Genomic DNA, 12,539 nt, shown 5'->3' with positions numbered 1-12,539 from the left:
CATCTTACTTTCCCACATCCCTTCCCAAGCTCCATCTTGTGTACGAGACCCATGTCCTGTTCCTTATTCTACTGGAATAAAAAAACTGTGAGCCTTAAAATCCAAAACAAAAGCAAAATTCTAGGGATTTTCAGCAAGCCAAGCAGCATCTGCAGAGAAAGAAACAGTTAATGCTTTGGATCAATGATCCTTCATCAGAACTGGAAAAGTGAAAAAAAAACACGTTTTAAGCAGAAAGGGCAAAGTAGAGAGAACTAAGAGAATGTGCAGAGTGCAGACCAAAGTTGTCAAGTTAACAAGGTAAAAATAAATTCTAAAACAGGCAATTAGATATAGAAAAGGAACACATTGACACTGAAATACGTATACAGCTAAAAGAAGGCTGGTTTCCTGAAATTGTTGAATTATGCTTAAAGTCGTGAGGACTCCAGACAGAAAATAAGGTGCTGTTCTGGAACTTGTGTTGGGCATTGTTGAAATAATGCAAATAGTCATAAACAATTCAGAGCAGGAGAGGAAGAGACTACAATTGGTCCGAAACTTGCACTATTCCACATATCCTACAAAGAATTAGCATAGGTTGGGCCCAGGTGAATTTTCAGAGTCTATACTTTTCACATGGAGAAAACAATTGAGGTTGAGGGAGGTATAAGAATAGATGTGCAAGATGGTGCTAATGACCAACACTTGATACTTGATACTCTTCTTCAGAACAGCAATTGCTGCAGTTTGCAGCCTGTAATTTCCCTTTTAAGGATACACTTTTGAGCCAACTAAAAAAGATTTGGCATTTTTGCAAACATATGGAGGATTCGGTGAACTAGACGCTCCTGAGTGCAGGTACAGCCAAGGCAGCCATTGCTGGTGGTGGATGATGCGTATCAACCTGATGGCAGAAGATGAACCCATGGTCAGCTCCACTACTCCGTGTCAATTAAAGTGTCGAACAAGATTAAAATCATCAACAGATGCTGGAAATCGGAGCAGCACACACAAAATGCTGGAGCAAGTCAGGCCAGGCTATGGAAGAAAAGTACAGTTGAGGTTTCAGCCAAAATGTGGACTGTTTTCTATAGATGCTGCCTTATTTGCGGAGTTCCTCCAGCATTTTGTGTGTCTTGCAGTAGATGAGGTGAATATGGATTTCTGTAAGGCATTTGACAAGGTTCCCATAGTATGTTCATTTATAAAGTCAGGAGACCTGCAATGCAGGGAAACTAGGCTGCATGGATTCAGTATTGACTTACCAACAGAAGGCAAGGGGTGGTAGTAGACCGAGCATATTCTGTTTAGAGGTCAGTGGTGTTCCACTGGGATCTGTTCTGGGATTCCTGCTCTTTGTGAATTTTATTAATAATTTGGATGAGGATGTTGAAGGGTGGGTTAGCAAATTTGCAGATGACAAGAGTTGGTAGTGTTGGAGGCTGTTGTAGGTTGCATTGAGACATAGATAGGATGTAGAGTTGGGCTGAGAAGTGGCAGATGGAGTTCATCTAGAAAATGTTAAGTGACATACTTTAGAAGGTAAAAATTGAAGTAGAGGAAAAGGGTAAAGGCAGGATTCTTCACAGTATGGAGGAACAGAGAGATCTTGGTGTCCATGTCCATAGATCCCATAAAGTTGCCATACAAGTTGATAGGGTGGTTAGGAAGGCATGTGGTGTGTTAGTCAGGGGATTGACTTCCAGAGTTGTGAGGTTATGTTGAAGCTTTATAAAACTCTAATTAGACCACACTTGGAAAGGTGTGGAAGCTTTAGAGAAGGAGTTCCCAACCTGGGGTCTACAGACCCCTCAGTCAATGGTGGGAGACCATAACATAAGAAAGGCTGGGAGCTTCTGCTTTGGAGGGGAAAGCGTGTCTTAAAGAAATTGAGTGAGCTAAGGCTTTCTCTGAGCAGGTCAGGTGACTTAAGTGTGAAAGATTCTCAGAGGCATAGATAAAGTGAACATCTTTCTCCCCAAAGCATTAATAGCTAATGAGAGGACATAACTTAAAGGTGGTTGGAGGAAAGTATGAGGGAGATATCATAATTAGTATTATTTTTGAAAAACAATAACTGCATGGAACCCACTGCCAAGGGTGGTAGACAGATACATTAGGGACGTTTAGGAGACTCTTGTATAGGCAAATGGATGGAAAAAAAATGGAGGACTATGTGGGAAAGAAACATCAGACTGATCTTGGAGTAGGTTAAGAGTTCGGCATGACGTTGTGGGCCAAAGGGCCTGTATTGTACTGTGTTCTATAATACTACAAATGACACCCACCATGCCCATACCTTTATTACTGCTATCATAAGAGGATCAGCCAATAGGCCCCAATTTCTTCTAGTGGCATTATCCAAAAACTTTGTTTTCCATGTTTACATGACAACTCCCAATCGCCTTGCCCAGAGGTAAATCTTTCTTCAATAATGCTAATTATATTGATCTTTGTTAGATCTGATATAGCCTGTTGTCACCATCTTCAGAACCTACATGCCTTATAGCTGTCTGATGCCATTACAGTGGTGTGCTGTACTAAACCTTCGTAATCTCCTGCTTTTCAATTGAGCCTATTACTAAATCATCCCACAGCCTCTTTCATCTGCTTATGGCTTCACAAGAAATAAAAGATTAGGTAACTAAAAATAGTGAATACATACTCTGGCTTCAAGAGAACATCTGAGGATGAAGAGTAAATACAGAAATACAGTAACTTAGGCCACAATACAACTTTAATAATGAATATACACCAAAACATTTTAGCAATTACCTCGTATCTTAACCTTGTCTGTCATAAAATTGCATTTTTGATATTAAAAAATAACTGATAAATGTTGGCAATCTTCACAGCCAGTAATGATTAATGATCGGCACTGCTTTGAATGCTATGGTTATGACATCATCATCGATGACAAACTGAAACCTTGGCTCATTGAGGTAATAGCCATATTTCTGATTGAAAGGTTTTGTTAATAACTAATTTGCTGTTTGCACTGAAAACTCGTGTTTTTATATATTGGTCTAAATTGTAGGTGAATGCTTCACCTTCACTCTCTTCTACTACTACCAATGACCGCATTCTGAAGTACAACCTCATCAATGACACCTTAAACATTGTTGTACCAAATGGTGAAATGCCGGACTGCAAGTGGAGCAGATGCCCACCAAAGGAAACACTTGGATACTATGAGCTCTTGTAAGAGTTTAACCTGCAATAGTTTCCTGTATTTTAGTTTTTCTTTGCTGTTCCTTTCACCTTTGATCTTAACACTTACATCCAGGTAATATAGTCAGGTCTTAATTCTTGTTCTCTTCATCAATCTACAGTGATTAATAATTGGAATAGTCATTTCTGGATGACAATATTAACTTTGTGCAGAACAGTACCTGTAAACCAAGTGATATTTTGCACTTGTCCAAATTATCAAGTACTTTAAGTGGTTTGGAAGGCTCAAGTACTTTTGTCAAGAAACTATCTTTGATCAGTATTGGGGAGGCGGGGTAGACTTCCAATCCTGCCATTCAGTGAGGACTCCTGATGTAGCAGAAATGTCACCTGCATTTCTGACACAATAAAATATATTCACCATTCATGATGTTGCCAGCAAATGCAGAATGAGTGATTAAGTAATTATCTCCAGTTATTCTGTAAACAACACAAACTATCACTGCTTCCTCAAAATCTCTATCCCATTCTGACAGTTGACTTTGCTTTTGTCCACTGTCCTAAAGCAGCTCAGGTTTGAAAAACAGAATCCAAACATCCCAACCTCCAGACTCAACAACGCAGTTCAACAATCTCAGATAGGGGACATTCACAGAATGTTAATTTCAGCATCTACAGCATTTTTTGAAATTGTTTTAAATTGTCAGTTGGAAGTAAATGTTCCATTTGGTTCAAATTATGTACTTAAATTAACATGCAATGGATACTGCCCAGACTGTTGAGAAGTCAATGCTATTAGTTTAAGCAACAATGTCCAAAACACAGTAGCTCAGCTTTATGCTTGGATAACAGAACCTGATTTTATTTTTTAATTACAACTTTGGGCAATGTTTCAAAATAATTACTCATTTTGGACCTCTTCTTCCTATAGATATGATGAAGAGTTGGCACAAACTGAAGGCATGGAATATGAAGGAAAACCACGGTTGGGACTTGCTTTGAATAAAGGCATTCGACAGAAAGATACCAGGAAGCCCTTTTCAACTTGGAAATAAACTAAACTGATGCACAAATATTCAAAATAATGCTCTTATTTATCCTCACATTCATATCGTACAATGCCATTCCAGTTACAGTATTAATGTCATAAAAAGACAATGCATCCTTCCTGAATACCAGACCATCTGCCCACTCAAATCTTGTGTAAAAGACTATGCAAGCATCAAATTATTTGTAAATGTGCTATATCATTAGCTTAGTGTATTTTTTGTTTTTAAAATGACATAAGTGAGCAGGTGGCCTATGATGCTGCAAACCCTCATCAGTGAAGTAACTAATTAAGCCAACATTGTAAAATGTCAAATCTGACATGAAATAAATATTCAGTTTGCATGTGACATGACAATTACCCAGTCTTTTTTGAGGCTGGTATATTGACCCTTTCAAGGTATGATTGGTTGTTCCTACCATAGTACCTTTTGTAATGAAAACTAGAGGACTGAAGTTATCTTATATGTAACTACTATACTGGAGTTAGAGACTGAGGAATTTATTCAAATTCTACTAAACCATTGCTGGTATTTTACAAGTTTTAAAAGATTTCTTGGTAGCAACACTAATGGCTTTGGTCTTTTACCCATGACTACTGTTGAAATCTACTAGGATATCATGAAGATGTCCGGAATTGTGCTTTGAATTTACAGTGTTTATTTATTTGCAACCATAATGTACCTCATTAAATACCGTGCCTGGTAATGTTTTGTATTCCTTATACAACTAGGACGATAGTTATTAAATTCTGGTCAATTGTTTACATTGCAAATAGTTACTGAATTGTGAAGTTGTTTTTCCAGCACTGAATATCACCCCTATTTACCTACTATACATTATTTGAAAGGAAATTACACACAATTGAGTAAACAGCTTTCACCGCCCCTTTCAGTTGACATCACTTGGTCATATTCTCAGTCTGCACACATCAGCCGTTGTTCATTCCCCCTCTCACTTTCACAATTTAATAACGTTTTGATTTCCAAATTTTCTTTGTTTAGATGAAAGATAGTCAACCTGAAGTAGTTTCCATTCTAAGGCCATGACTTGCTGAGCGTTTACAGTGGAGGTTTAATTACCCCTTATCCAAAAAGCTTGGGGCTGGAAGTGTTTCAGATTTTGGAGTGTATTGAGATAGCTTGGGATCGCCATCATTTCTGACTGAATTTGTGTGCTACCAGTAAACTGCCTTTGTCTTAAACTTGTTTTTACTTAATAGTAAAAAGCATTACATACCATTTATATAATGAAAATATAATGTATGCAGGGTAACAAAAGCAGCACAGCAGCTGCGAAAGGATACCTGAATCAGTGTTGAACAACAAACAACAGCAGACTTTTAGTCTCCACCTATGACGCAATGCTTTGATTAAAAAGTTACAGTACACTTTGTATTTTACTTACTTTTAAGTTTTATTTAAAGTACAAAAACCAATCAGCATTGTAGACTTGTTCTGTTAGATTTTCATCAATTATCTTCACAAACTGAATTTTTCTGCTGTGATTAGCAGACGCTTTGTTAAAATTCCAGTTGTCATTTAGCTATACACATACACCCAAATGAAACTTTCTTCTGCCTGCAGTGCACCAACAAAACGTTAACACACACAGCGCATAAACCAAAACATTACCATAAGTTAATAAAATACAAATCAAAATGCAAGCAGCACAGGTAAGTAGCACACTATACAGTACGTTGACCTAGTGTTGAGACCTTTGTGGTGGCAGGGTCACAGCCAGAGGGAAGAAACTGTTACAGTCTGGCAGTCCTAGTCCTAATGTTTCTGTACCTCCTTTCTGATGGTAGTGGGTCAACAAAATTGTGGGATGGGTGGTGGGGATTCTCAACAATGCTTTGGGCACTTGGTCTGTAAATGCTCTGTCACGAACCCCAGGACAGGAATAAAGAACCAGCAGAGATGGAAAGCATTTTGCAGTCTAGTATTGCTATTAACTAATAATATTTATTAGTAACTATGCAATACAGTAATACAAATGTAGATAAATCAAACAAGTTAGTAATGATTATATAAGTATATCAGTAAGTGTGGAAATATATGTATGAGAAACCAAGCTTCTTTAAATCTAAGGGTAAAAAGATACAGTGTTACAATGATGAGTAAAGTTCAGTTTGTGGTATTGAGTAGTGATGGAGAGGGAGAGAGATTTGAGTCTTCAGGTGAGCTGACGCCGTTGATCTTTCCGTTGTCCTTCGGAATCCTTCAGAAGTCACCAACTGTGACTTTAACAAAGAGGACCTGTTTTCTGTGGTGGAGCTATCCCTCAGGTGAGGATGGACACATGGACAACTCCCCATCAGTCAACTCTTTTCCTCTTTCCACTGCAAGAGCGATGGATCGATCCACCTGATCAATCCTCCAAAACCCACTTTCCCTGGGGGCACAACAATGCTCATTCAGTGTCCAGAACACGTGTCCAAGGTCTGTGTCATCTGGCCTCCTATTTTATCTTCCCGTGCTGAGCATCAACTGTCACTCAAATAACTCCTCCTTCCTCTCTCTCTGAAGAAATGCAAGCTGGCAAAAAGTCCTTGAAGAAGTATCAACAACCTGCCGAAAATCATAACATCAATTGTCCATTTAATAACGCCCTCAGTCACCATAGCAACTTACGAGCTGCTTGGTGCTATCTCCACTTCACCCGAAATCCAACAGTTAACCAGTTCTTTCTTGTTCCCCAAAGTGACAGTCCCACATCTCTCTTTTTTACAACCAAGTCAGTATGAAATAACTCCCTCTCTCTCCCTCCCTCCTCAAAAGCACAGTTCATAGGGGTAATTTAGGATCCCATCACAGCTCCCAGTAAATGTCACAGATGGGGATGGGGTGGGGAGGGGCAGGGAGACCCCCAGTGTTCCTCTCAACAGGTTTAACTATTCCCTTTAGGGTCTTGCAGCCTCTTTGCCACACAGTTATGTAGCCAGATGGGATACAGTCAATGGTGCTCCTGTAGAAAATGGGGCAGGGAGCCTTGCATGCCTCAATCTCTTCAGAAATAGTAGACGCTGTTGTTCCTTCTTGTCTAATGAGGAAATGTGGGTCAAGGTTAGATCATCCATATGTGCACAGCAAGGAACTTTGTGCTGTTAACTGTCTATGCAGAGCCATTGATGTGCAATGCAGAGTGATCAGCCTGCCTTCCACATTCATCACTTTTGTCCAAATTGAGACTCAGCTTGCTGCTCACACATTTGACAAGCCCTTCAACATCCTCTCTGTATGCCAACTTATTATTAGAAACATAGAAAACCTACAGCACAATACAGGCCCCTCGGCCCACAGTTGTGCCGAACATGTCCCGACCTTAGAAATTACTAGGCTTACCCATAGCCCTCTATTTTTCTAAGTTCCAAGTACCTATCCAGAAGTCTCTTAAAAGACCCTATCGTATGCACCTCCACCACCGTTGCAGGCAGCCCATTCCACGCACTCACCACTCTCTGCGTAAAAAACTTACCCAACATCTCCTCTGTACCTACTCCCCAGCACCTCAAACCTGTGTCCTCTTGTGGCAACCATTTCAGCCCTGGGAAAAAGCCTCTGACTATCCACATGATCAATGCATCTCATCATCTTATACACCTCCATCGCTCCAAGGAGAAAAGGCCGAGTTCACTCGACCTGTTTTCATAAAGCATGCTCCCCAATCCAGGCAACATCCTTGTAAATCTCTGCACCCTTTCTATGGTTTCCACCTCCTTCGTGTAGTAAGGCAACCAGAACTAAGCACAGTACTCCAAGTGGGGTCTGACCAGGGTCCTATTATATAGCTGCAACATCACCTCTCAGCTCCTAAATTCAATTCCACGATTGATGAAGGCCAATGCACCGTATCGCTTAACCAGAGTCAACCTGCGGAGCTGCTTTGAGCGTCCTATGGACTCGGACCCCAAGATCCCTCTGATCCTCCACACAGCTAAGAGTCTTACTATTAATGCTATATTCTGCCATCATATTTGACCTACCAAAATGAACCACCTCACACTTACCTGGGTTGAACTCCATCTGCTACTTCTCAGACTAGTTTTGCATCCTATCAATGTTCTGCTGTAACCTCTGACAGCCCTCCGCCCTATCCATAACACCCCCGGCCTTTGTGACATCAGCAAACTTACTAACCCATCCCTCCACTTCCTCATCCAGGTCACTTATAAAAATCACGAAGAGTAAGGGTCCCAGAGCAGATCCCTGAGGCACACCACTGGTCACAGACCTCCATGCAGAATGACCCATCTACAATCACTCTTTGCCTTCTGTGGACAAGCCAGTTCTGGATCCACAAAGCAATGTCCCCTTGGATCCCATGCCTCCTTACTTTCTCAATAAGCCTTGTATGGGCTACCTTATCAAATGCCTTGCTGAAATCCATATACAGTACTATTGCTGAAGAGGCCAAGCACTGTTGAATCATCAGCAAACTTGATGATAAGATTCAACTGATTCTAGCAATGCAGTCACATGTTTTCAGTGTGAACAGAAGCAGCCTGAGCATACAGCCCTGGGGTGCACTAGTGCTCAGTGTGATGGAGCTTGAGATCTTGCTGCCATCTCAAGATTGACTGGGATCTTTCTGTTAAGGAGTTCAAGATCCAGTTAGAGAGGAGTGTTGATTTCTATTGAGGACAATTTACTCACTAACTTCTGAGCAATGATAGCATTAAAATGTTAAACAGCATCCTTGCATGTGAGGCATTATTTTCTTGGTAGGACAGGACACTGTGGAGAACCAAATTTATGGTATCAGTGCACCAGAAGGCAACCTGGAAAGGGTCCAGTGTAGCTGGAAGGTGGCATTTTATATGACCCATTACCAGCCACTCAAAACACTTCATAATTGAAGGTAGTGCCACATGGGCAGTAGTTGTTTAGGCCAGTTACCTTTGCTCTCTTCAGCACCAGAATGATTGTGGCTGCCTTGAAGCCTGCAAGGACAGATTGCTTTAAAGAGATGTTAAAGTCCTCTGCTAAGAACTTTGTTAGTTGATCCGCAGTTCCTCAGCACCAGGTGTTCTCCAGCCCATAGCTTGGCTTGGGTTTACCATGGCTCAGACCCCCCTCATCTCAGCTGCGGCCAGAGGGTGCCTGTTCCTCGGGGAAGAGGCTTTCTTCGATGTCACATGCATCAAATCATGCATAGATGGCATTCAGTTTATCTTGAAAGGAGGCGCCACTGTCATTGCTGTGCAAGTTGGACTTGCAAGCTGTTATGCTTATCGTTAAAAATTTAATGCCTTAACATTTCTGCAATCAACTTGCTGAATATTCACAATTACCTTCAACTTTCAGTTCATGATAGATCATCAGCATACTATTAAGCAGAATTCATAGACAGATCCATTTTTTTCCAACATAATGAAGATATCCAATTTTTACTTCACGCAAACAACAGGAATTCTGCAGATGCTGGAAATTCAAGCAACACACATCAAAGTTGCTGGTGAACGCAGCAGGCCAGGCAGCATCTATAGGAAGAGACGCAGTCGACGTTTCAGGCCGAGACCCTTCGTCAGCAACTTTGATGTGTGTTGCTTTTACTTCATGCAGTGTTTTTCTATTTTTAATTAACTTCTGCTCATTATGCATGTGAAGTCACTCCACAAAACTCTTATGATGTTTAGACCTACACACTGTCTGACGGAACTTCCCAGCACCTTGCAAAATTTTCCATTGGTGACATTATGTTGCACTCTAAAAATTTAAGATTTCTGAGATTATCAGATTTTGGATATGGGATAACCTGCATCTGCACCTTTCCTTTGGATCCTTGTTATGCCATTACCGATTCCAAACACTTCGCCAGACATTTGTTTCCTCAAAAGGGCCAACTATCAATAACCATGCAAATCAAAATCAGTTATCCTCGACGAGTTTTGATTGGCAGAGAGCAAACTTAGGAATTTTTGCAAAGTAGTGTTCCTACTTGAACAAAGAATGTTGGCTATAAACATCCAAGTCAATCAAAGCTGGTGTTAAGTCTGCTGTTGGTTTCCCTTTGCCTCACAAGTAGAGATTCTTAAAAATTGTGGCCAACCAGATATTCTTTTTGCATTACACAAATGATCAACGACTTGTGGAAGACAATTCACCTTATAGTAATTTAGATTATTTGTACTCAGTCAGACTGAACTCTTTACCAAATACTTCATGTTGTCATTTTCAACATCTCCCATTTACTTGTCCATGCAGCTGGCCCAACATTGATAACTAACCATGATTTCTCAGTTTTTTTCCATAGATGTTGCCTGGCCTGCTGAGTACCTCCAGCATTTTGTGTGTTCCAATGTTAATAGTTTGTTTCCTCAACTTATATTTATTTACATGCAGGGCTTCTAGATATACATATTTAAAGTCTGCCAATGTATGTTAATTATGCTCATGAAATAAAAATTAAACATTGGAAACTAAACATAACAAGGATGTTAAATTGGTCTGTTGTTCTAATAGTTCAAGAACATACAGAATTTCTTCAGATTTATCCCTGTAGAGTGGTAGTTGCAGCACAAGAATTATGTAGCTTATGTTGGAGGACGGTGGAAAATTTCAGAGTGAGAATGTAAAGAAGAAGACTGCAGATATCTGGTGGGGAGGACATTTGCAGTGATTGCAAAGATAAATCACAAGCAGATAAATTAAGAACTCCCAAAAATAAAGACAATGACAACAGCCCCAGTAAGGCCAGAAGCCACCTAACACTAAACTGTTATTTGGAACACAAACTATTATTGGTAAAATGTAAGACAGCAACAAGGCAGTTATATAGGACTGAGATAAATCAGCTGGTTGTGTAGTGTCACAACAGTTGTGCAGTCAATGTCAGCAAGGCCAAAGAACTTCAGCAAGGAAAAGTTGGAAGAACAAGCACATCATTCTTCAATGAATCAGCAGTGGAAAAAGGGTGCGCAGCTATGAATTCCTGGGTGTTTCACATCTCAGATAATCTATCCTGGGCCCAGCACATTGATGCAAACGTGTAGAAAGCAGGCTAGGGGTGGTACTTTTGTTAGATTTGCTACGTAGATGTAGGGTGGAGAACATTCTGACTAGCTGCATCACAGCCTGGTATTATCAATTCACAAGATCACACAAGGCTGCAGAGGATTACAGACTCAGCCAGCTCCATTACACATACAACCCTCACCAGCAGAGAACACCTTCAGGAGTGGGGCCTCAAGAGGGAAGCATCTGTTACGAAGGGCCTTCATCATCCAGGACATCCTGTATTCTCATTAGTACCATTACAAAGTACAGGAACCCAATGAGCTCCATACAATTCAGAAGTCATTTGTTTTCACTAGTTATTTTGTATTTTGTACTTTGTCTTTGCACTGTACTGCTGCTGAAAACAAATTAAGCCATCCAAGTCAGAAATAAAAATCTGATTCTGAATCTTCAGTTCAGGCGCAGTACTCGGGTAAATATTGACATAAGTGACGTCAAATAAGCTTGAAACACCCAAGAGCCTCTGACTATTTCAGTTCAGTTTCTGCCAATCTGAGGCAGCATTTTAATAGTACAAAACGTCTGGCATTGCAGATGCTGTTTGTCTGAAATAGGAAATGCTGGAAACAGCAAGTCATGCAGCATCTGTCAAAACACGAGAGTTCATGTTTCTTAATCAATGAACCCTCATCAGAATGGAAGGAAAAAATTAGCATCAAGTTGCAGAGAGGATAGACAAGACAAAGGCAGTCTCATAAAGAGGACAGGGTTACCCAAGAGATATACTCTAAATGAGGGCAGTTAGGGGTTTAAGAATTTGGTCTTTTGTTCATAAAAGCTAATGAAAAAGGACAGTTACAATGAACACAAGTGTGTGTGTAACAGAACATTATCATTGTTCAAAACAACGAGATTACGGTATCGCAAAACTCAAGGCTACAGAACCTGCCTGACAGGTCAATCATTGTTCCATTAGCATAGAACATTCAGTAACCTTCCAGTCTGCAGATATTGCATTTTGTGATTACTCTCAAAATCCATTCTGCAGACGGTGTCTACTGCCTTCATTCAAAAAATCCTGTTCTTTCCCCTTAACTCTTCAGGTTACAACTCAGCTCCAAAGCTACTCAGGCCTCATCCAGTTAAGTTCTTTTTGTTACATCCACCCCTCCTCCACCTTAATAATTTGTTTTCTCTCATTCCAAGTTTAATTGAAGGGTCACTGACACTAACTATTTCTCTTTCCAGATCTGCCTGATTTACTGAACACTTTCTACAGCCCCAATTTTATTATATGTCAAAGTTCAGATCATTCATATATAGTGTTCATTTGGGAATGCTCATATACAGTATATCCAAGCTGAACGCTTGCTTCTT

The 12,539-nt window shown here is 40.2% G+C and overlaps 1 protein-coding gene across 5 annotated transcripts in view; it reads left to right on the top strand.

Moving 5' to 3' along the window:
* LOC134355576 (polyglutamylase complex subunit TTLL1-like) overlaps positions 1-5,540 on the top strand; it is a 30,873-nt gene extending 25,333 nt beyond the window's left edge. For all 5 annotated transcript variants that reach the window (XM_063065643.1, XM_063065647.1, XM_063065644.1 and 2 more), the window contains 3 exons: positions 2,838-2,924; positions 3,020-3,183; positions 4,085-5,540. In XM_063065643.1, the coding sequence (XP_062921713.1) occupies positions 2,838-2,924; positions 3,020-3,183; positions 4,085-4,208 (375 nt within the window). In that variant the 3' untranslated portion in view covers positions 4,209-5,540. The remainder of the gene's footprint in view (positions 1-2,837; positions 2,925-3,019; positions 3,184-4,084) is intronic.
* The last annotated feature ends 6,999 nt before the right edge of the window (positions 5,541-12,539 follow it).

This window comes from Mobula hypostoma, chromosome 13, assembly GCF_963921235.1.
Source record: "Mobula hypostoma chromosome 13, sMobHyp1.1, whole genome shotgun sequence".
Lineage (NCBI taxonomy): Eukaryota > Metazoa > Chordata > Chondrichthyes > Myliobatiformes > Myliobatidae > Mobula > Mobula hypostoma.
This window is presented reverse-complemented; position numbering and strand designations above follow the sequence as displayed.